Source organism: Jaculus jaculus, chromosome 13, assembly GCF_020740685.1.
Source record: "Jaculus jaculus isolate mJacJac1 chromosome 13, mJacJac1.mat.Y.cur, whole genome shotgun sequence".
NCBI classification, from domain to species: Eukaryota; Metazoa; Chordata; class Mammalia; order Rodentia; family Dipodidae; genus Jaculus; species Jaculus jaculus.
The window spans coordinates 91,048,922-91,073,332 of NC_059114.1; the positions used below are offsets into that span (position 1 = coordinate 91,048,922).

At 39.3% G+C, this 24,411-nt stretch overlaps 1 protein-coding gene across 4 annotated transcripts in view; it reads left to right on the top strand.

Moving 5' to 3' along the window:
* The window catches only part of Ctnnd2 (catenin delta 2), a 954,874-nt gene that overhangs the window by 483,517 nt on the left and 446,946 nt on the right, over positions 1-24,411 (top strand). For all 4 annotated transcript variants that reach the window (XM_045132307.1, XM_045132308.1, XM_012947488.2 and 1 more), the window contains exons 4-5: positions 12,741-12,775; positions 13,721-13,837. In XM_045132307.1, coding sequence (XP_044988242.1) covers positions 12,741-12,775; positions 13,721-13,837 — 152 coding nt within the window. The remainder of the gene's footprint in view (positions 1-12,740; positions 12,776-13,720; positions 13,838-24,411) is intronic.

The following is a 24,411-nucleotide window of genomic DNA, read 5'->3' on the forward strand; positions in this document are numbered from 1 at the left end:
CTACACTGAGTGTAAACTTCTCGGTGGGCTGGCTCCCCCTCTGAGTGCATGGGGTGTGGAGGAAGGCTGGTCACCAGACTACCCTGCCCTCCTCTACTCAGCCAGCAGAGTTAGGCACCTGCCCACCTCAGCCCAAGGTTGCCCCCTAGTTTTGCACAAGAACAGGTAGGAATTGGCAGATTCCTGAATGTGTATCCCTGTGCCCACCCAGAGGAGGTCCTTTAAGACACACGATTAATGGAGGCCCCATCTTGCCTGACTTTACCCCTGGAGTTCTAGCTTGGTTATGAGTCTTTACTGAAGTCCTTTTTATGCAGTTTAGAAAACCCAACCTGTGACATGACACCCAACCACATTTAGAGTGTCGTCCTACCTTAGACGTGCATTATTAAGTACACTTGCAAAGAGTTTTGTTTCCATGATGATTCTAAACTCTGTCAAGTTGGCAACCAGAGATTAACTATCAGTCTTGAATATAAGGATGATTTTGAGAGAGAATGTTTTATAGTTCAGTTGCTGATTGGTGAGGGCTTTTATTCCAAACATGGTTGTCTAAATCAAAATATTCACTCATGGGAAGACTTACTTATTCCACTATTGCTTTATGCCAGAAAAAGAATAAAAGTGTTACAATCCCCTTTTTTCTCACAGTGCAATTCTAAAGAAGAAAAAATTCAGCAAAGTAAACAGAGGATGCTCTTAAATTATTGAGAGGAGCTCTGCATTGTGCTCTCTGTGCTGCCTCCCACCTATGAGCTCACGTTTTTATGAGTATCAAGCACAGAGCTTCACACTGTGGTATTCAAAGGCAGATGATGTTTGGTCTGGGTCTTGAAGGAGCACATGGTTCAGCGTAGATGAACACTGAGACCCGTGTGCCCTGGGATGCTTTGTAAGTGATCGAGCTGCTGTAGGTTCTCAGAGGATAAAGAGCTTCATACATCCTAACCTAAGGCAGGCAGCTGAGCCAGTGGGTTCAAGGTAAGTCAAGAGTTTCTTTCAAACAGGCCAAGCCCTGCAGAAGAGCTTCAGTTTGCTCTGACAGCAACAGACTAATAGTGACACCTTTGAAACCAAGATTATTTTGATCAGATTCCTGCTTTAGATTATCAATTTCAATGATGTTGAGTTTAACTCCAGGCCCCCTGAGTAGGAGAGAGGCAGCTAGGTAAAGCTTAAAAGATAGGGAGGAGAGGATCTGATGATATACTTTTTGCAACTTAGCTCTTCATATACATTATCACATAGTTGCCACCTTTTCTACGAGGAATAGACCATAGTGACATTGAGTTAAGATGCACAGTAGAAGCACACAGTCTCCTGTACAAAAAGCCAGCGAAATATTATTAAAGGTATTTAAAGAGGGTTTTTTTGGGCAGGAGAGATGGCTTAGCAGTTAAGCACTTGCCTGCGAAGCCTAAGGACCTTGGTTTGAGGCTCGATTCACCAGGACCCACGTTAGCCAGATGTGCAAGGGGGCGCATGCGTCTGGAGTTCGTTTGCAGTGACTGGAAGCCCTGGCGTGCCCATTCTCTCTCTGTCTCTCTATCTGCCTCTCTCTCTCTCTCTCTCTCTCTCTCTCTCTCTCTCTCTCTGCCACTCTCAAGTAAATAAATAAAAATTAACCATAAAAAAATTTTAAAAAGAGGGGTTTTGATGGCTCAATAAGTAAGAATGCTTGCCACATAAGGGCCTGACTCACCTGAGTTTGATTCCCCAGAACCCTCATAAAAATGTAGGAGAGACAATGCATGCTTGCTACCCCAGTCCAGAGGGGAGCAAAGACCAGAGAATCATTAGGGCTTGCTGGTCAGCCCTAATTGTGGCTCCAGTTCAGTGAGACACTATACCAAGAAAACATGGAAAAGGGGGTATAGGAGAATACCAGCTGTGGCCTCCACGTGCCTGCCTCGGTACCCACACACAGACACATACCACACCACACATACAAACTGCATACACGCACACAGACACACAAAATAACAAGAGCCGTTTCTCTTCCTTCCATAATTTCTCTCTCAACTTCCTATATAATTCCATGTAAATAATAGTTAAAAATTTAAATTATTAGCATGAATTTTGCTATTCCTTTTTATAATGTCATATTCTAGATGTAAATGAAAATGAAAAGTGTTTTAGTGTAAGCAGAGTCATTGAAATGACAGCGCTCATGTTTTATAGCCCATATATACATAGGAACTTGGTTCCTATCAGGTCAGTGTGCTGCACAAGCTGCCTCAGCGTTTTGTCTCACTGTCTGGTATGCACACATTCTCTTATCACTCTCTTACTGATGAGGAAGAGGGCACGTGGAGGCTCTTCTATTTATGTCACTTCAAGTGCATCTCCTGATTGATTACTAACTGGATACAGTGAGGAACGTGAGGCAAGAGTGGAGGTTCATCATCGATGTTTGTCAGAGGGCTTTACCAGTCCGACAGGAAAGGTGGCCTTTGGGAGATATCGGCGCCCATGCATACTCCAGCATCAACCCCACGTTCTTTCTTTGTAGGCATTTTCGGTCTTGTTCAACTCCCGCGACCCACGATGACTCCAGCAGGGCAGTGAAAATGCTGTCAGTGAGTGAGACACGAGTCATGCAGCCTGTGCATGGCTCCTTCACTCTGTCTCTGGGTCCGCTTCTCTCTCACATTGCAAAGATCGAATTACTGCGAATTCAGGAGTCCCGGTAGCCTTTACTCCCAACACGGGGCTCTGTACCCGAGGTCCTGGGTGACCGCACTGACAGCAGCCGACAGCGATGAAGTCCCCACCCTGCATGCTTGTGACTTAGGTTCCGAGGGATGCCACTTCCTCGGTATTCCTCAGGTGAGGGAAAGCTATAGTTACAGGAAACAGGTGCTCACTGGCAATTTTAAAGACCGGCAAGGGTGACTCTCTTTGTATTTTGCTACAGTAGCATTTGACAGTCGGGGAAAATGACGGGTTCACCTCCAAATATAACTACGCAGTGTGCGAATTGATAGGCAAAGAACAGGGTGATGAGGTTCAATAGCTTGAAAATTTCATACAATAGGGAGAAAGGGGGGAGGGAATTCAGCCCAACAGGATGCTTTCTGAAGGCAGGTTAGATTGATAAGATGCTACCTGACCAGATGTCAAGGATGAGGGAGGCTGCTGAACAAGACGCTGAGGTCAGAAATTCTTATCGTAACTGACAGCATAAGAAAGTATATTAGAATTGGAAAAACAATCTCAGAAAGCCTAACCAAAGTTCGGTCAAGGCAAGAATCTTTGTGAATGGGAAGTTACTATCTTATAAGTACAGACTCTTTGGACCAAAAGGTAACACAAAGTTCTAACCACAATAAGTAACAGTCTGGGTTACAAAGGACATTTTTAGTGGAAAATGGACAGAAAGGGTCCCCACAAGGAGTTCTGATAAATGTTTTAACTGTGACAGGAGTAGAGATTTCAGCTCATGACTGTGAAACATGTTCGTCACTTGACGGGTGGTGGTGATATCTAGTGAGACCAGCATTCCAGTACTTGATCTTTCCTGAGGAAACACTTCCAGATACCAGCTGCCGTGTGCCTGCAGGTGGGAGATTCATCCAGTCTTTCAGTTTGTAATCTCACCGCTCGGTGTTGGAAAGCAGTGACTTAAGTGTGAGTTCTTTCAGTACAATACATATGGAAAACAACAGACACATGTAACTAATCAAGGAGAGCAATTCCCAAGAGTACACATAATAGGCTGAAGAACAAACAAGCAGGTGGCCATTGGCAGGACCATACTAGCCATCATGGGACGGCCTAACTTCAGAGTGTGTTTGCAGAGAGCCAGGGCTTACATTGTGCGAGATCTGGAGTGACAGGGCATACGTTACGACTTGAGCTCTGTTTATCTCCGCGTGGTGCTACATACTCTGTGGCAGCCTGAGGCAGTGCAAAGGAGTGCCCGGGTCCTGATGAGCAGGGAGGCCGAGGTCTAATGCGCACGCTGGCCTCCAAGGGCCACGCACTCCTTGCGCCTGATTGGAAGCGTGATTGGCGTATTATGTTGCAGCGGTAACACCTGCACCCACAGAGAAAAGCCAGAAAGAGCCAGAGCAGTTCCTCTGGGCTCTGGCTGATAAGAATGAAGAACAAAAGGGAGCCATAAGTGAGCTGCGGCTTCTCTTCCTTATTTTCCTTTCTTTCCCTTTCCTTCCATTTCTATCCCTGCCTTTCTTACTCTTTACTACTTCCAGACATTATTAAATTTGAGTATAAGGGTTATATAAAAATTCTTGTATGTGCCAAAGTCAATTCAGGAAATAGAATACAGAGCACTACTAAACCATACCCCAACCGTTCTTTTTTTTCTTTTACTTGTAGATAGTTATCAATTCATATGAAAGTGTGAAATAAGTTACACAGGAAGCTCACTTCTAACATCGCATGGTCCAGCTCTAAAAGTAACATCTTAGGTGAGGAATACAGTACCATACCCAGGGCATTGGTATAATCCATAGATCTCTCCAGGTTTCCGTGCATTTATTCATTAGGTATGCAGGTACACTTAGCTCTATGTAAATGTGTCACCCAGATCACGTTGTGTGACAACCAGCAAAATCAAGATTCACACAGCTTCCCTCACAGCAAGTCTCCTCATTCTATCTCTTTGAATCCGCCTTGCTGCAAGATCTAGAGATCTCTCTGTTAATTCTTAGTTTTGGGGAATAAAGTGTTCAAACTGATCGGCCTCTAACTGAGTTATGAAGACCACCTAAGTTCCATTATCAGTGTATCAATGTATAACACAGTAACATTAGCACATAACCACACAGATGGTTCAGGTCAACTGTTGGAGAAGATTTCAAAGTTGTATCCCTACTCATCACAAATTGTAACTTGCTATATTCCAATTTATAGAATTCCCACTGGCAGAGATATTATGATAGAAATGTTAGAAACATTTCAACTACAATAAATGTCTTGTGTACTGCTATAATCATTTAAAAATAATCTCTATCCCATGCATGAGAAGTTTCCCAGGAAACTATAGAAGGAGATAGAGTGTGAGAAATTCTCTTTTATAATACAATTTTTGTTGCTGCTTCTGGTAGTGAGTCTTGTACATAATATGTCTCTTGTAATATAGCTACAATCAACTCCTAAACTATAAAAATGAATGCCATAAAGAGACACTTGAATGTATTTCTTTCCCATGGCAAGAGCTTGGCTTTTGTGTAGATAGCGCATTTAGGATGATGGCCTCGGGCTGACACTTTGTGGTTGCTAGAAACTGGAGTATTTATTTCGCAGGAATTAAAACAAAACAAAATGCATGCACTCTGTCGGCTGTTTGGCACTGGCTGGCTCACTCCCACGTGTGGCAGTAGCCTCTGCGGTGTGAACAAGAGCCAGGTGTATTTGGGCTGCGATGCAGCAGCCTTCGCTTTGCTGCGTCAGTTGGTCAGGTAATTTGTCAGTCGCCAGCGCCAACAAAGTTAGCTTAGGAGTTCAGATTTCCTCTGCCTCCAACTAAACAGAAATTAATAACAGCTATTTGAGCTTGATATATTTTATCACATGGTTCTGGAAATAGCAAATGGGTCTTCTGGTTTTCATTATAGCAGAAACGATGGCAATTGTCAGGAGAGACCCTGTACAGTGTGGCCTGGAAAGCAAGTTGTCTTTGTTTGAAGATCACACACTGCTTTGTTGTCCCCAGTATAGTATGGAAAATGTAGACCAAATGAACTCTGCAAAAGCTAAGGCCTAATCATAGAATAGTAGATATTGGTCTGAAAACATGGACAAGTTGAATTCCATATGATTGAACTATTGGACTTCATTCATTCAGTAAATTGGCTGTTCTTTCTTGGGTCTTGGTTCCTCTGAAGTTTTTTGTTGTTGTTGGTTAGTTTTTTTGTTGTTGCTGCTGTCGTTGTTGTTGTTGTTTTTGGTCACAAATAGTATGTTATTGGCACTATGGTATGGATTTTAAACATGTAACTCTCATCAAGTCCCTGTAGGAAAAGTATCTGTGGCTCTCAAAAGAGTAATCCCCGCTTGTAGTCATCATCTGACGTCCTGAAGACTCCATAGAGCTGGTTTCAACCTGCCTTGCGCATAATTCTTCACGCGGCATCTCACCTGGCTCTGTGTACTTGGCTGCCAGTGCCCCATCCTATCAGCAGCTACATCAGTCATTTGTAGCAAAGTCCCTGAGATCATTCCTGCATGAAAAGAAAAAGGTAATTTGGTTTCACATTTTGTCCAATTCAGTCAATGGTATATTGGATTCACTGCTTTGAGCCTGTCACAGACTGGAATGTGGACTGGAGCAAACTCCTCACCTCCCTATTGGGCGAGCAGAGAGAGAGAGACCAGCACTCCACAGCCCCTGCTTGGGGCTTTCTTCAATAACCTGATGACCTCATTTCACCCAAAGGTTCCACAGTCTTCCCATAAATGCCCCCTTGAGGGTCATGTCATTAACACATGGGCCTGTGTTGACATTCAGCAGCCAAACTATTACAAAAGACATGGATGGGGCTGGAGAGATGGCTTAGTGGTTAGGCGTTTGCCTGTAAAGCCAAAAGACCTCGGTTTGATTCCCTAGGGCCCACGTAACCCCGATGCACAAGGGGGCGCACGTGTCTAGAGTCCGTTTGCAGTGGCTGGAGGCCCTGGTGTGCCCATTCTCTCCCTCTCTCTGCCTCTTTCTCTCTTACTTTCTCAAATAAATAAATAAATAGAGATGACTCTCTCTCTGGGTCCCCAAAGCCACAAAGAATGCTATCTAGGAATATGTGAAGAAATTTCTCTGATATTTACGAGGAATTTTGTACAACCAACAGCCTAAATGCAGAAATCACCATGCTTGTTTAGGTTTTTTTTTTTCACATCTCCTGCTCACATTTCCCTATCTCTGCTCCAATTTTGACCCCCTACAGAAGACCACAATGTACTCCAAAGTAAGAAATAGCCATCATCATTTGCCGGGCCTGGTGGCTCACGCCTTTAATCCCAGCCTTCGGGAGGCAGAGGTAGGAGGATTGCCGAGAGTTCAAGGCCACCCTGAGACTACATAGTTAATTCCAGGTCAGCCTGGACCAGAGTGAGACCCTACCTCAAAAAACCAAAAAAAAAAAAAAAAAAAAAAAAAAAAAACCCAGAATGAAATAGCCATCATCAATCAGATTTTGGACAATGACCTTAATACTGATCATCCATAATAATTTATTATAATCATGACAAATCATAATTTATAAACAATTTATTTAAATATTTTATTTTTATTCATTTATTTGAGGGAGAAAGGCAGATAGAAAGAATGGAAACACCAGAGCCTCTAGTCACTGCAAACAAATTCCAGATACGTGTGCCACCTTGTGCATCTGGCATATGTAGGTACTGGGTTATTGAACCTGTGGCCTTAGGCTTTGAAGGCAAGCGCCTTAACCACTAAGCCATCTTTCCAGCCCAAAGTTATAAACAATTTTAAGAGCTCCTCTAGATATACTAGGCTTCTGATGCCCAGACATGCACATACCCTCTTGAAGTAAGCGAACTTATTGAATCAGTGCCATCCCTCTATCAGAGCTGGACTCCATCACAGGGCACCTGGATTCAGAGCTCACCTATTGACAATATATTTCTGGCTGTTTGGTTTAGGAGCATTGTGGTTCTAGTACTATCTGTCATATCTATGATAGCTCATAAACATGTTTATAATCATTATAAGACTATATTTTTATGGAAGTCATCAAATCAGAAATCTCTGGGAAAAAAAAAAAAAGAGATGCTTCTTGCACAAGGAAGATATTTTGACCTTCACTTAGGAATTTGGGACCCACAAGGCAGTAACTAAAGGGGAACCAGAAAGCACTCAGTGCTGCACACAGCATACTTGTATAAGGGCAGCAGTTGCCTAAAGCAAAACTTGATGTGGGTCAATCCTCATCATTTTAAGATACACATTAAATTTTCATAGTATTCCAGACTTTTGACTAAGGTTACTTTTTTTGGCAGCCAGGGCCTCTTCAGGTGAGGTGCTGTAAAATCACATACTGAATACAACTTTCAGGTAGATACAAGGCCAAGACATGTGGATATCACCAACACGGAGATCTCTTTTTCCTGGGGGGTAGAGTCAAACATTACTTTGGAAGCAGTTTATTTACAGTGGTTTCCATGGTTTATGTTTTAAGCACATTGCTTGACTTCAGAGCAAACTAACATAATCTTCATATTTACTCATTTTGAACGAAGTTGGGCACAGTAACACTGTTTATGAAACAAAGTGGAGATTGATGCTTTGGCATCCAAAGTTGAAAAAGAAACTAAGAAAATGTACTCGAGCAGGCCCATAAGAGACAGAGTATCAGTACTAATGGTTTGCTTTGTGTCTTTTTTTGACATTAAGGCAACCTCTGAACTTTCGTGTGTGTGTGTGTGTGTGTGTGTGTGTGTGTGTGTGTGTGTGTTACTAGAAATGTCCTGCAGGTGGGTAGGGAGACTATCATGCTGGAAATGGCAGTGGTGAGAATAACTTCTTAAGGAACTGAAAGTGATGCTTTTGTTTAAGCTAGTCCCTCTCTCCTGATACTTCATGCCCTCAGAACATGAAAGTTATTAGTTGCTGACTAGAAATGTTGCAACAACCTCAAATTTGATATATTGTAGAAGCAATTCTGTCATTTTCTTCATGTGTGAAATGGAAACAAAAGGACTTAAGGTGTTTTGAAAATGGACTTTCTATGATACTAAATTCAGTGATATAATTGAGAGCAAGTTCACTTCAGGTGACTCCCAAGGCCTGATAAGAGTGTCTGAGACAGAGGCATGACCCATGCTTATTAAATGAACAGTTCCTTTTATTATTGTTATTATTCTCTAAAGCCTCTATGTCACAACAGTTTTAAGAGAGGGTACCCAGAGCATAATACATGCAATTGCATAGACTCTTCTTCCATCAGAGAGAGTAAAACACGCACTTACAGGAGATGGAGCCCAAGCCCGCTTTCTCTGGGATGCCGTTCTCAGAGACCCATCATACTCTGAATGCATCTTAGCTGCATGAAAGGAAGGAGGGGGAACCACCGAAGTGGTTAGTGCTTTTTGCCCAGGAGGAATGTGACTTTCCTTTGAAAGAACAGTTTGATGCTCAGCATCAATGGAATTCTTCTCAGTTTTAATAATAAAAGTGTTATTTGAAAGACTTGAAAAATAGACATGATATAATATGGGGATGTGGAGCCCTCTACGATGAATCACTCATGGGTGTAGATGAATAGACAAACCCCCAAAGATGTACAAAGTCAAGGGACCACCCTCTTTGAGATAGGATTGCCTGGACACATTTTACTCAGCTCTGTCCTCTACAAGTGAAAAGTTGAGAAGCAAGAGATGTCTGATGAACACAATGCATTAGGGTATTTCTGTCCTGGCCAGTGTGTTCATTGCTTTCTCGTTGCTATGATGAAATGCCTTGTAAGTAGCACCTTAGGGGAAGAAGTGCTTATTTCTGCCTCCAATTCAGAGCGACGATAGGGAAAACATGGCAGCGGGCGTAGGAAGCAGCTGGTCACATTGCGTCTGCAGGACGCGCAGTGAAGAGTGTGTGAAGAGTGATCATAATCACTCTCTGTCTTATCCAGTCTGGAATTCTGACCCATGGGATGGTGCCTCACATAGTTAAGGTGGGTGGTCCCACCTCAATTTACCTGATCTGGAAGCTCCATTGCAGCCATGCAGAGATTTGTCTCCTGGTTTATTCAAGATCCAATCAAGTCGACAGTGCAGATTAGCCATTATAGTCAGGGGGATGTTCTTCACCACCAGCACCCCCCGCCCCCAGCTTCAGTTTTAACATAACATAACGTGTTGTGTTCTTTGTGATTGGAACTGTCCACTCCTTGTCGTTCAAAGACCCATGCAGACACAAGGCTTAAGATAGGAGAGTGCATGGAGGCAGCATGCCTGCCTTGCTGTATGTGGGAAGGAGGTGACACCTGTCACTTCTTCACTCGAGGCTTCCTTTAATCTCATCTTCATGTACAGGCTTGAGCAATATTGTCCCCCGTGTGTTTGAAAGAAAGGAGATCAAAACTCTGCTCAACCTGGAGGATGGCTGCCATGGACTTGTTGCATGCTTTACGTGCAGGGTAATTGGCAAGTTATCCCCATGCCTTTGGGTTGTGGATGGGGACTTTGAGCTTTGGTATTTCAAGGGCCAGTTTGGTTTTATAACATTGTCAAACTCCATTTAGAAATGGCATTCATAATTGATGTGAAATAGTAAGTCCTTAATATACAGCAAAAGCCTTGACTGATTCAGACATGTGTTGGTATGGAGATGCTAGCATATCCTGTGGGCATGACACGAAATCTATTTTGATTATGAAAGAATAAAAAAATTATTTCCTAGGGATTTCATAATAATTTCTCCACATGGGTGGCTTAAAACAATAGGGATCTATTCTTTCACAGTTTTAGAGGCCACAAGTTTGAAGTTTACCCACCTCTCTTCTTATGTCTGTGTCTATTTCAATCTCTTCTTACAAGGACTTCTACCATAGGATTTTAAGATGATCCAGAGTAATGTCATCTGGAGCCAAGTAATTTCATTTGCAAAAACTGTCCAAATTTGTTGCTATGCACAGATTGCAGGTATTAAAGTGACTTGTTTTTTGGGGAAGACCATCATTCAGTGTGCTACAACAGAATGTCCTGTCTACCCTGATCTAAATCCAGGGCATATTCAGATCTTGGAGGTTATGCCATCTTGAGGGTTTCTAGCCTTAAAATGTAGAAGAACATAGTTTGGAGTGCCTCTAAATTCATAGTGAATGCATCACTTACTGCTTCCTACTATTAGTAGCCCATAAGGATCACAGAATCTTGTTACTTAGTGAAGATACCTAGCTCAGTCTACAGATTTTCTGGATCAATATAGGTATATTTATGAAGTGCTGTAGATGATTCTGATAAGAATAAACATCTGAAACAACTCAAAATCAACACACCTGAGTTCTAACCCAGTTTATGAAAATTACCAATGAAGGCCAGGTGTGGTGGAGCATGCCTTTATTCCCAGTACTAAGGAGGCAAAGGTAAGAGGATCATCATGAGTTCAAGGCCTCCCTGAGACTACATAGTGAATTCCAGGTCAGCCTGCACTAGAGCACAACTCTACCTTGAAAAATCAAAAAAGAAAAAGAAAAGAAAGAAAAGAAAATGAAAATGACCAATGGGGTTGATGTTTAATATTAAGATCATGGGATTTATGTACTTACAACCCCTTCCATCTTTACTTTCAGCTTTATTTTCCAAAAATACAACTTGTATAACTTAAAAGAATATGATCATAATAGCACATAAAAAATAAGTAATAGCAGCCCCCAAAAGAGTACCTAGCTAGAATAACCATGGTTAAGGTTTGTTGTGGTGATTCTTGAATTTTAAGGTGGAACTGCCTTCCATTCAGTATCACTTACTAAGGAAAACTGCCTTACAGTTTTTAAATATTGACTTTGGGGTTACTTTCCTGGTTTAAAGAACTTTGTGGCTACATTCTACTTTGATGTAATGTGATCTCTTTTTAATACATGAAAAGACCTTGCTATTACTGAATTTATAGTTCCATTTCGTGTATATCTTCTGTATTTAGCTCTTATCATTGCAGAATGGCTTTCCACTTTGCTACGAGGGGTTGTCTTGGGAGCAAGACACCCTCTAATAGTCATATGTTCCAAAGGGACTGTTCTTATATTCATTTACATCAATCATGGCTTTTCTAAGCATTGATTTATACCAGAATCCCCTTTTCTTCCCATAAATGTATTCAGAAGCTGCCTCTAAGGTACAAATTAAAGGTCTAAAACCCACTTTCTGCCGAGGAAGTGATGAGCTATTCATAGAAGCTGCTTGATCCAAGGAAAAGATCTGGTGAAATAAGTGTAGGAAATCATTCTCAAAATGGAACCTGTCAGTAATTGGCATCCAGATTTCTCATCAATTATTGACATAGAAAAAGGAGCAATGTAGGAAATGTCTGCATGTACAAGGAGAGTGGCTAACATTCAGAAACATTATTTTACTTATTTAATAAATCACACAAAATAAATCAGTCACAGGTCCACTTTGTAAAGTGTCAATGGTGTGTCACATATACGAGCAATTCTTTGTAGCTATATCATTTTATAAAATGTGTTTTTAGGTAAGAATTTTAGTAATATATCTTCATTTGGTGTTATTCATTCATAAACTGTTTTTTCTTTTAAACTTTATCATTTAACCACAATAAAAATCTTTAAAAAAAGTTCCTATGAAATGTCACAGTGAAGACAAAGAGTTATTTTATATCATGTGGAAAAGAACAAAATACAAATTTATTTCTTTACTAGGCTACCTTAAAAAGTCCATATGACACTATTCAAGCTTGTATTTTAAAATAACTATTATTGGGTGAAACTGCATTAGTCTGAAGCTATTGTAAGAAACAAGTTGGATGAATTTATATTTGTTTAAAGTAATGGGTTATCATTCTAAAAATTACTGGATAATGTCCATTTGTAATCTGGTATTGCCTGTGAATCAAAAGGGATGTATAGCAAATACATGAAAATTAAGACTTTATCACAGAATGGGGTCCCTTTCCTCTGTGAGGAATTAAAGAAAATTCCTTGGAGCCAGCATTATTACTCTAATGTGCCTTTGCTTCTGTGGATTGGAGCCCGTTCTTTTGTGATCAGTGCATTATAGCTCTGTTCTCTCTCTTACAGTTCAGCAGAAGAGCAGTTTCATTGGCAATCACAAGGTAAGGTATCACTTCTTTATAGATTCTTTCTCTCACTGTATCAACACTACTTCAACTTGTTCTTATGAAGTTGGGAAGATCCATAAAAGTGAACAGGAAAAAAATACAACACTAAATCTAAGTGAAGTTGTTGTGATAGCTCACAATCTAGGGAGAGTTCAGTTTTTTACTCACTGCCTATTTTCCAAGGCATTGATTAACTTTGGCTATGATGCTTGTTTCCAAAGCTTACAAGACTATTTTGCAACTATTTTCTGTTGTTACACTGTTAGCAATAGCTTGATAGAGGTAGGATTTGATTATTAAATGATAGCTCAGGGGCTGGACACATGGTTCAGCCGGTAAGGATGCTTGCTCTATAGGTTTGAAAACCTGAGTTTGACCCCCCCAGAACCAAAGTAAAAATCTGCGCATGACAGTATATGGCTGTATCCCAGCATTGAGAGAGCTGGAGACAGTAGGATTGTGAGCTTCCCTGGTCAGTCAGTGTAGCTGAAAAATAGGAAGTTCCAGGTTGAATGTAAGTCTCCCCTCACCGACCCCCCCCCCGTGTTTGTGTGTGTGTGTGTGTGTGTGTGTGTGTGTGTGTATGTGTGTGAAATAATGTGGAAGAGTGATAGAGAACTCCTGACATAGTTCTGTGGGATGCAAATGAGCATACATGGGTGAGCAGATCTGCACATACATGTCTGTACAGCACAAAAACACACACAATAAAAGAGAACCTAGATAGGTGTGGCCACCCACCTGTTTAATTCCAGTATTCAGGAGGCAGAGGTAGTAGAATCACTGTAAGTTCGAGGCCACCCTGAGATTACATAGGGAATTCCAGGTCAGCCTGGGCTAGAGTGAAACCCTGCCTTGAAAAACTAAAAGGAGAGACAGAGAGAAAAGGTTTAATGGTAACCAATTATGCATTTATCACTTTGAAATATCTTATTTCAGATGGTCAAAAAGATATCGAAGATGAGCTTACAACAGGCCTGGAGCTGGTAGACTCCTGTATTCGATCATTGCAGGAGTCAGGAATCCTCGACCCACAGGATTATCCCACAAGTGAAAGTGAGTCAACCGCTTACTTTACTAAAAGGCAGCTACACGATGGCAGACTTATGGGTTTATTAGTTTGTATCATTAACATCACATGCCATATTGACTACTGGCTTCAAGACAGACTTATACTTGTTCTATCTCTTTCCTCCATTTCCATTAGAGTAAAAACTGTAATGAGTCAGCATCTGAAAATCTAGGATTTTCACCAAAATTTTAGCCTCTTGACAAGTACATTTTGGTAATTCATAGATAGTTTTTAAAAGACACAATGTCTGCCTTTAAATTTTATTTCTCTGCTTTACACATATAAGTCATTGTCTGCACCATTCTTAAGAATTTGCATTTGTAAAACAAAATCATGTTTTATTTTTTACTATGAATGTACTTTGTAGGGACACATCGTGCGTTGGTACCATCATTTCCCTTCGCCCTGCTTGCGTTCTGTGAGGGCCTAGAATTTTTAATACACGCAACATTCACTATTCGTGCTATGATAATGTGCAGTGATTCTTCATATCTATATGCTTAACATCTTGCGTTGCTATGTTAATTCTATATAATATCCAAAGATTTATTTATATATACTTAATTATGCTTTGCAACTAGAGTGGTTGAATCTTCGAAATAAAATGTGTTGACATTACACTGAATTTCTTCTCAATACATTAGAAAATTTCCAGGATTTATTAAAAAATTCCTCAAATAGGTAAACATTGACTTGTTTAAGAAAGCACTATCCTGATAATTTATGCATCGAACCAATAAACATTTTATTTATTAACTTTAAATTTCTGTGCATATACATCAAGGTTTTATCATGAAAAGGAAGTAATAAGATTAGAATAGCATAATTATCTTGAAAACCATTCCACTTAAATACTACCTCATTTTCTACATAATAATTATGCTACTACTATTCTTTAGATGTCATCATGAAAATTCAGACTTACCTGAACCTATATGCATTCCCTCAAAGAAACTCCTAAGATAAGATGTATGATGAACAATGTATTGGCCCTTTATATTTTATAATTTAAAAATGTAGACTTACTATGATTTTATAAATGTATTATTTATTTATTTGAGAGAGAAAGAGCAAGAAAGAGGCAGATAGAGAGAAAGAGAGAATGGGTGGTCCAGGGCCTCCATCCACTGCTAATGGACTCTAGACAAATGTGCCCCCTCTTGCATCTGGCCTACATGGGTCCTGGGGCATTGAACCATGGTCTTTAGGCTTCACAGACAAATGCCTTAACAGCTAAGCCATTTCCTCAGCCCACCTTATTTTTATTATCTTATAGGAATAATAGTAGCTAAAATATATTTGATATGTGAAACATAGACACTCACCTTATTAGAGAAGATAAAAGCGGAGGTGGGGTTGTATATGTTACTGGAGAGGAACATCTAGTAATAGAACAATGCCATTCAATATGAGTTTAGGAGAAGGGGCAATCTTGAATAAGTAGAAAGAGAAGAAAAAAGAAGTGCAAGCATAAAGTAAGTGACAAAAATAATAAAATAGAAGATATAAATTCATGATACCCAACTAACTCTTGTTTAATGACAATGAATTCTCTATAAAGAATAGCAGTTCAAGTACTTCATATCCAGCCAGGTATGGTGTTTCATTCTGTTAATCCCAGCACTCCAGAAGCTGAACTGGGAAGATTGCTATGAGTGTGAGGATATCTTAGGGTACAGAGACAGTTACATGTCAACCTGGGATAAAGTGAGACCCTGCCTCTAGAAAAAATGAACTATGGAAACCATAGATTATTATGTGTTTACCAGATGCACAAAAAACAAAAGAACAAAAAATATTGTGCCAACAGTACTAATGAATAGCAAGTGGCAATGAGATGAAATGGAATTAAATACAGGAGCATTAATCATGGTTTAAAAGGACAGTTATACGGTGAAGCTGTCTTCACCTACAAAGGTGTGATAAATCTACTGAACAGAAATTAATCAAAGAACGTGGACTCTGAGAGTTAACACGGAAATTAAAGAAGTTGATAGCATTACTGCAAAAATTTCAGTCCACATTTAGATGGAATGCTAGGATAAAAAGTCAAAAATTAAAATTAACAAATTAAATCAATATGTTGAAGAAAAAAGTTTTATCTGTCAAATTCGGTACAAATATGTTTCATATCACAATAAAATATTGACAAAAAGATCAAATAAAAAATAAAGTCAAGCCAGGAATGGTGGCGCACACCTTTAATCCCAGCACTCAGGAGGCAGAGATAGGAGGATCACCATGAGTTCAAGGCCACCCTGAGACTACATAGTGAATTACAGGTCAGCCTGGACTAGAGTGAGGCCCTACCTTGAAAAAGAAAAACAAACATAAATAAATGAAATAAAGTCATAAAAATTTACATGCATTAATAATAATTTACTAAAATTAAAGCAAGTAATAAAATAATTATAATTAATGTATTCATACTATAACTAGGAAATATATTTCAGGAAATCCATTAGAACAATGATGAAATATATGAGCTATTTATTATTATTCATTCATTATACTTATGTTATATATTATATTTATTATATGCATTCTATTTATAATAATTATTAACTTTATATTAGCCTTGAAAAAAGGCATATTTTATAACAAAAATTCATTTTGAGGAAATCTTAACTTTGTAGCTTACGAAAACAAAATAAATGATTGTCTAACTTGTTTGGCAGAAATATAGAAAAGAGTTAAATAAATGGAAAAAGAAGCTAAGCTGTTGAAATGGGAAAGGTACTTCAGAAAAACAGTACCATAAAATACAGTCATTAGAGGGGTAGGTAAATGTTAAAGGACATAATCAATGCCTCTGTGTGTGTGTGTGTGTGTGTGTGAGTGTGTGTGTGTGTGTGTTGCAGTAGAAGTGAAATACACTGGCTGTTCTCAGTCATAACACTTCCTTCAGTGCAATGAAGGGAAATGAAAAGAGTGTCTAATGTTTGCTTTTCTTCTCTTGTAGCATGTGCACAGAAGTGTCTTACTAATTATATGAATTTATTAGAAAAAAAATGTTAAATGTACCAGTTGTGTTTCCCAAATATATTTGCTAATTGTGGTACTTTTTCAGGAAGAGCATTGAGTTTATATTATGAAATAAGTTATCAGATTGAAGGCACTTAAGATTTTCATTGGTTATTCTTATTTTGAGCTCTTTCATACTGGTTTGAAGAAAAGAATAATAACCAAACAATAATACAAACAAAACAGTAGTACCAATTTGTGAAAGTGTCATGCAGCTTTGTAGGCAAAAGAAAACCAAACCACAGTGAAATGGGAATATTGTTATTCATGAGACACAATTGCTTTCAACATTTTTAGAAATGCTTTGAGATGGAAGACATTAGGTAAATTTTAGGAAAATAATTTGAAGATATTAGATAGATGCTTGTAAGTTGTGATATCATATAGTGTCAATGTTGCGTGTACCAAGGGTAGAGAGTAAAAATATTGATGGCTTCATATATGTATATCAGTTTCGACCCAGATGTGTTTAAGACTGTACTCCAAGAGTCTCATTGTGCTCAATAGGAGCACACGGGACCTGCTGTAATTCTCAAGGTGCAGCCACACATTGGAAGTTCTCAAAGCCCTTGGACCTGAGGGAAAACTGAGGTAGCAGAATCCAGCAGCGATGAGTCAGCAGCAGAACAAACCTCCTGATCTCCTTTTGCTTCTGTCCCCTGATACATGCCACCCATTGGCCAAACCCAAGAGACTAAAGTGTAAAGCACTTTTGTCAGCGTGGGCAATGGACAGAGTGAGTCTTGAGGCCAGAAGATTAATCAGCACAACACTCTACTCTGCAGTCTAACAATATACTGTGTGTACGCCCTTGGTCTATAAGCATAACAAACAGATATGCAGTCGCTCTTTGATAAATTCATCTAATTAGAAAAAGCACATCACACTCAGCGAGTCCCTTGTGATTACTCAATCAATGGCTTCATTAGCTAGAATAGCCATGAACCAGCTAATGCTAAATTGAACCTGGCACCCTGCCCTTGAGAACCAGTCTTAATCCCAACTCAGAAGAGACAAAAACAGCACCAAATAAGTCTAAATTCAGCCAGAAAACAATACAAAAATGGAAAGCTATCTCAGTCACTAAGTGCAAGGTATTTAATTGGCTATATTGAAAATTTTAGTATTTTTCTTTCCAAGTTCTGATTAAAGTAAATGTTGAATCATAGTGCCTTCATCTTCTGGATGATAAGGCAAGGAGTAACTGCTCAACTTTATTGACTTTCGAGTGTCATCTCTATAAACATTTCCAACACTTTGTAGTTTTTAAAAGTGCTGTCATAAACTGAATGTAAATCATGTATACAACCTTTGCCACCTTGCCTCTTTTTCTTGACTGCTGGCTGTCTAATTTCAATTCTAACAAATACATGTCACCAAGTCACTGTGAGAATTGCTTCGGCAATCACCACTGCTTTATTTAAATGAAACACAGCAACCACAGCGATAAAGAACGATTTACTGACAGGTGCTCAGAGCCCTTACATCTGACGTAGAATGTGGCTTAGCCTGAACTGCCATGATTCAACTGCTTTAGTTAGTCTGTGCATGCCTGGAGATATAAATTCAGAGGTAAGAGTGATTATGTCTCAGGCAAAAATTAATAAAACAAATATTATCAGTCAAAAGTCAGAATTAATGCAGGTGTGGTGGTTAACACCAATAATCCCAGAATTGGGGAGGCTGAGGTAGGAGGATCGCCGTGAGTTTGAGGCCAGCCTGGACTACAAAGTGAGTTCCAGATCAGCCTGAACTAGAGTGAGACTCTTCTTCAGTAAATAAATAAATAAACAAACAAACAACTTAAAACTAGAAAGGGGAAAAGCTAACTCTGGAAACATTGCTTGAAATAAAATAAATAGATGTTGACTAGAAATTAAGTTGTCTAACATATTTTAAAAAGAAAGTTCTTCTATCTTTAGTTTATCAATCAAATTAAATTTAATCAAATTGAATTCTATCATATATTTGATATTTTCACTAATTGGAAAATCATAAGAGCTGATGTATTTGGAATGTTAGGGATAAAAAATGCATGCTATTCTGAAATTTCATATTAATATGTATTAAACAACCAGGAAGTAATCACAGATTGGCAGATAGATGATTGATAGATAGATGATAGTTGGGTAGATAGATAGATAGATTGTTAGAGGTTTCCCTTTAGAGCAGGCCGAATCCAAACAAAGTAATCATGTGTACTTTAGTGCAGGTGAATATATTAATCAATGTGGATTTGCAGTCTATCGTTTTTATTTCATTACTGTGGATATAATTAATTCACAGGAGAACTTTTAAGAAATCAAGTTATTAAAAACTACAAAACATAACACCATATATTCTTATACAATACTAACGCTAAAGTAAGAGACACTTTTGGGAAGTGATTGTCTTCATAATTCTTAAAATTGAACATCAATGGAAAGAGAAGTGAGCTAGGTATCCAAAGCTGTCATGAAATTCTAGAAATTAAAATAAAATATGAATCAAACTGACTCAACAAATGAAACTTGTGTTTAGGGGAAAAGCATAGCTTGTTCCTTTGTGTTCTGTTATGGTGGAAGCAAGGCCTTCGAGTACGCAGAGCAGTGAAGTGGAGAACCTCTGGACTTAAGTTTCCTCACTCCACCATAGGCCAGAGACATCTGTCTGCCCGTGGGGATAGCACATTCCAGAACTGCATCTACGTGAGTGAGGTGGACATTCTTTGAAACCACTTCATACTCCTTCAGCCCTTGCTTTTAAAATCCAAACAGGACAGTTTCCCTTCTAGAATTTTGTCCCTGTATGCAGGCCTGTTTTCTCCATTGTCATCGCAGACTACATGTATCCAGTTGATTTCTTTTGAATTCTCTTACATTCACTTCCCTAGCGCTGCTGGTCCTTGTAGTCGGTGAGAAAGAAAGTTGTGGTGGTGAAATGGAAGACGGAGGGCAGAGCCCGGGGCAGACACACAGGTGGCGCATAGGAAGAAATGAAGTTTAGGAAGCTAGACTCATCTTCCATTGCAGGCAATGCCTGGATCTGGTTCTCAGCTAATATGCAGTTTCTTTCTCTTAGATTTTACTTAGATTTCTTTCCACCACAGATGTTTGCAAGATATGCTATAGCTTCTCCAAATGGGTCGCCAGCTCAGGTGCATCCCTCAGAATTGAAGGAATAAGCAAAACTGTGGGAATTTCCCAAATGTGTGATGTTCCCAAAACAAGAAAGACCATTGCAAATGTTTAATTAAATACGTCATTATCATGTTTTACCTGAGTCTTCTGGGATCAAGCACCGAATATGGAGTCTGATAGAAATACTCTAGTGGTTGATACAGAAGGTTCTTCTATTGCAGATAGGAAGAAGGCTTCTCAAAGTAGACAAGAGAGACCTAGGGCTCACAGAGCCTCTTCCAAGGAGCTCTCATGGCCAAATGGTCTTAACTATGGTAGTCAGTTTAGTTTTCTTCCAGTGACTTTATTTCTTTTTTTCACACGACTATTGGGCAGAATTTTTCTGGGGTCAGATTGCATGTGTAATTTCCATGTTCTGACAGTGCAAAGCCTTCTTCTCAGGCCACATGCTAAGTGATAACAGCCACGCTCTGAGAGCATAAGGAACATTTGCTCCATAGTCTTATTTACAATATTCAAGCAAACGCCATCATGTCGAAGCTGTATCACTGTAAATTCTTAGAAGTGTTCAGTAATGTTTCAGAGTAGGTTAGAGACCAGAGAGTTTGAGAACTGCTTACACAGAGATGCCAAAGCAACAGGGAACCCTCTGTAGTGAGATGCACCAGGAAGCGGGGGAAACATGCAAGAGCCAGCGTGCCAATGTGGAGAATGAGTCTGCTTTTGCTCTAAATTGGCAACGGGCTCTGTAAACTAGTGGATCCCACATGGAATTGTCTAGATTTAATTTTTAGGATTTTATTCTTCAAAATGACTTCTATTAATTTCCTGTTTCTTTTCACAATTATTGGTATTGAGAAGTAGAAGTCTGTCCTAAAGAAAATATTAATTTATAAGCACATGCACCATGGTTCTTCTCATTGTTATAACATTAATTTAAATGTTTAATGGTGAATAGACTGAGGAGAATACGTTATAAAGAAATACTTGGGAAATAATGATTCTATGCTAGCATTTTATGGCTATACTTCAAAGCACTATAAAATTCTGTGTTTAAGCACTTCAAGCTAAAGTTATGCATTTAATATTTGTATTTTTTTAGCAAATAAACTTTTTTCTCAGTTTTTACCAATATATACAGTTTTAAAGAAACAGACACTGCATATAGTGAATATTTTTCCAGCCTTAAGCTTGTACATTTATAAGTCCAACTTGAAGAAGCATACTAAGACAATGACATCAGTTGAATAAAATCAGTTTGAAGTCTGCATGTATAATGCAATATTTTTTGAATATTTTTAGAGTTGTAATTCCCACATACAGCACTTCACATGGAAAGAACCTGGTAGAGAAATAGATATTCTGGAGAAAGAGCCATAGCAATGAAATGTAAGTGCCTACCTGCTTGTAGAACACACCAGCTCCAAGCCTCCTTGTGTAACAAGTCCCCGGAGCTTTTCCCTCTGTTAAGCTTTGGAAATGGCAGTTGGGCTGAGCCACTATGTCCAGGGAGCCTCCTCAGTGGAGCTCCTCCAAACGAGCTTCATAAATAAGTGCTAATGAAGCTCAGGAGAAAATAACCAGTTTATCTCCACTCGGCATCTCTTCTAAGTAAACTGGTAAAGTGACAGTCCCTCTAGAATCGATAAAAAAGAAGCAGCTGCTATTCTGAAACTGATGACTAGTGCACTTTTCACCAAGTCGGGATGAATATCCTGCAGAGTAATTTGCAGTTTGCATCTCTGAAGCCTTCACCGCTGACTTAAACCAGTTCTACTGTCAAACAATTTATTTTTCTCCTTCATTTTATTGTATATAATAACCCCTTTGTAATCACCACTACCTACTTGCCTTAACCTTATCAAATATTTACCATAATATATTTACCCATTGTCTTTATTTGATATTGCTATAAGAATTTGCTCTCGTTTAAAACAGAATACTTAATCTTTAAATAATCCTGAACCATCCACAGAGATCAAGTAGCAAAGGGGTAGAAATGAACGCAAATTGCTCCTTAGTTATAGATGTGTTTGAAATTTGATATTATTTTTCATGACCTACATAAGAATAAGTTTTTAAAAATGATCTTGAAAGAAACAGTTTAACCTCAGAGTAAACCATTTTTCTGTACTTCCTGATAAATATCAATCTAACAAGAGAGGCCTGGGAGGTGTTCAATACTGAACATACACGTCTCAATGTGTGTTTGTTTCTTCTGATTATCCTGAATTAAGAGGCTCACAAAATATTCCTTGGGCTCCAGTTCAAGACACTATTCATTCCATTAGCTTTTTCTTAATGCAATTTTTTTAAATGGTAAAGTAATCTTTTGAAATTAAGTTTTTTTGTAAACTCTACCCTCTGGAGACCCACTCTCCTTTGTGTGGCTCAAGGTTTTAAACAGCCACCCTTCTGTTCGAAATTTAAATTTACATGTGCTCAAAATTCGACCCATGAAATTATTAAAGATTGAAAGGAATAAGTTTGCCATGCTGTTTTACCATCAGTATTAAAAGCAGGTTCCATTTCTAACTATTGTACATGAATTTGTATCATCTTCCCAAACCCCTTGATACAAAATTAAGCCTTTCCATCTCGAAACATTGAATCCCACATGTGCTTCCCATCAACAGCTCCTTTGGGAATGTACCTCCAGTGTGCTTACTCCCTAAGACACGTGTACCTCACTCCCCACCCTTCCTGGTCTCCCTACCCCAGTTGTGATTTTCTAAACCATTGCACGTTTCTTTTCTTGCACTGCAAGAGTTTCCTGGTCGTTTGTCTCTCCTGCCTCTAAATACATTGCTCCCCATACCCCACTGCACGGTCACCTTAAATGTCCACACGTCTGTCCAGCTTCCCTCCCAGGTTTCCTCTTCCCACACTGTGCCCATAATCTGTTAAACAGTTAAATCCCATAGAATCTGGTCAGCAGAATGTAAGGTAGCAAGCAGGGTGATGTAGGGTTGCTTTTACCTGCACAATCAGATACCAGGGTAGTCTTCATGGAAGAGATAACATTTAAATAACACTTGCCATTTGAGAGTCAATTTTGAGATTAGCAGAGGAAGGAATTTCAGTCTGAGAAAACAAGGACAAGTTTCTCTTAGTGCCAAAAGATTTTAATTTTTCATCTCTTGGCTAAGATACTAGGTGTTTATTTGTCTTCAGTGCTTTTATTTTTTTATTTCAAGACAGTTATTTTGATGAGCTATGCATGTGATGCCTCCATTGCAAAATGAAAGCTTTCAGGGTGTTGAAGGAAACAGTAAGTGATGTGTGAGACAAAACCAGGGGAAAAACAAATCCCAATCAAGGTTCATCATGACCCGACTATGTGGCTATGCAATTGGAGAGGTAGACAATAATAATATCTGGCATTCATGTCGAAGCCCGTGTTTTCACAGCCATTATCACTTTTAGATGCTCAGATTTGCAGAGATTAAAATGTGTAGATGCAGCATAATGCAAGGCGTTTTGTAAAGGATACTCTCCCTGAAGCCAGACTGGGAGGCTGGCAGCCTAGATTGACTGTGCGAGTTCACTTTGGGGAACCCTTAGTTACCTCCTCGTCAACAGAGTTGATAGTACTGTCCTCATGGGCTGATTTTTACAGTTCATTTAGTTCATAGACATAAACTGCTCAGACAGTCCTTGGAACTTCATGAGCACTCACTAAAGAGCCCATGGTAGACCTGGTGGCCAGCATCGTCTTCCTTATCTAGGGCAAATCAGTATGAAAGCAGACTGGACCGTGTCTGCTGACTTATACTTCTGAACTTTCTTTTTTCCAGATTATAGACTTAGATGATGACATGTGAGCATCATGCTGGAAGCCTCTGGCCTTTTCTGTGTCATTGTACACTGCACTTTAATTAAGAGTTAAGGAATCAGGGATAGATGTGCACTTAACTGTCAAGAATCAGCAGTGAGATGAGGTCTGTAAACCTGAGCAAATAGAATAACTTGGTGTAGCAGACAGCTTCAGGTTCACTGAAATGAGCTTCCACACCAGGCACAGTTTTGGAGGAAGCGATTTATTGAAGCTTACAGATCCAGGGGAAGTTTCATAATGGCAGAAGAAGCTGGCCTGCCTTCAAAAGACCAAACACAGTCAGAGAAGCACAAGCCTAAAAGCCTAAAGCCACAGCACACTTTGGGAACTCCAGCTAGGCACACTTTGCATATCTTTAGATTGAAATCTCAAACCCACCACCACAACTAAGATCCGCCCAGTGACACCACCTCCAGCCAGGTAGCTGCAGATGCAAACTACAAACTAATAAAACACTGAATATATTGGGGCCATTGATTCAAACTACCACACTTGGTCATAGAAACTCTTAAAATGTCAGGTTAATTTAATAAGGAGAACTATGCGTGTTAATATAAAACTGTTGGTGTCATGTATA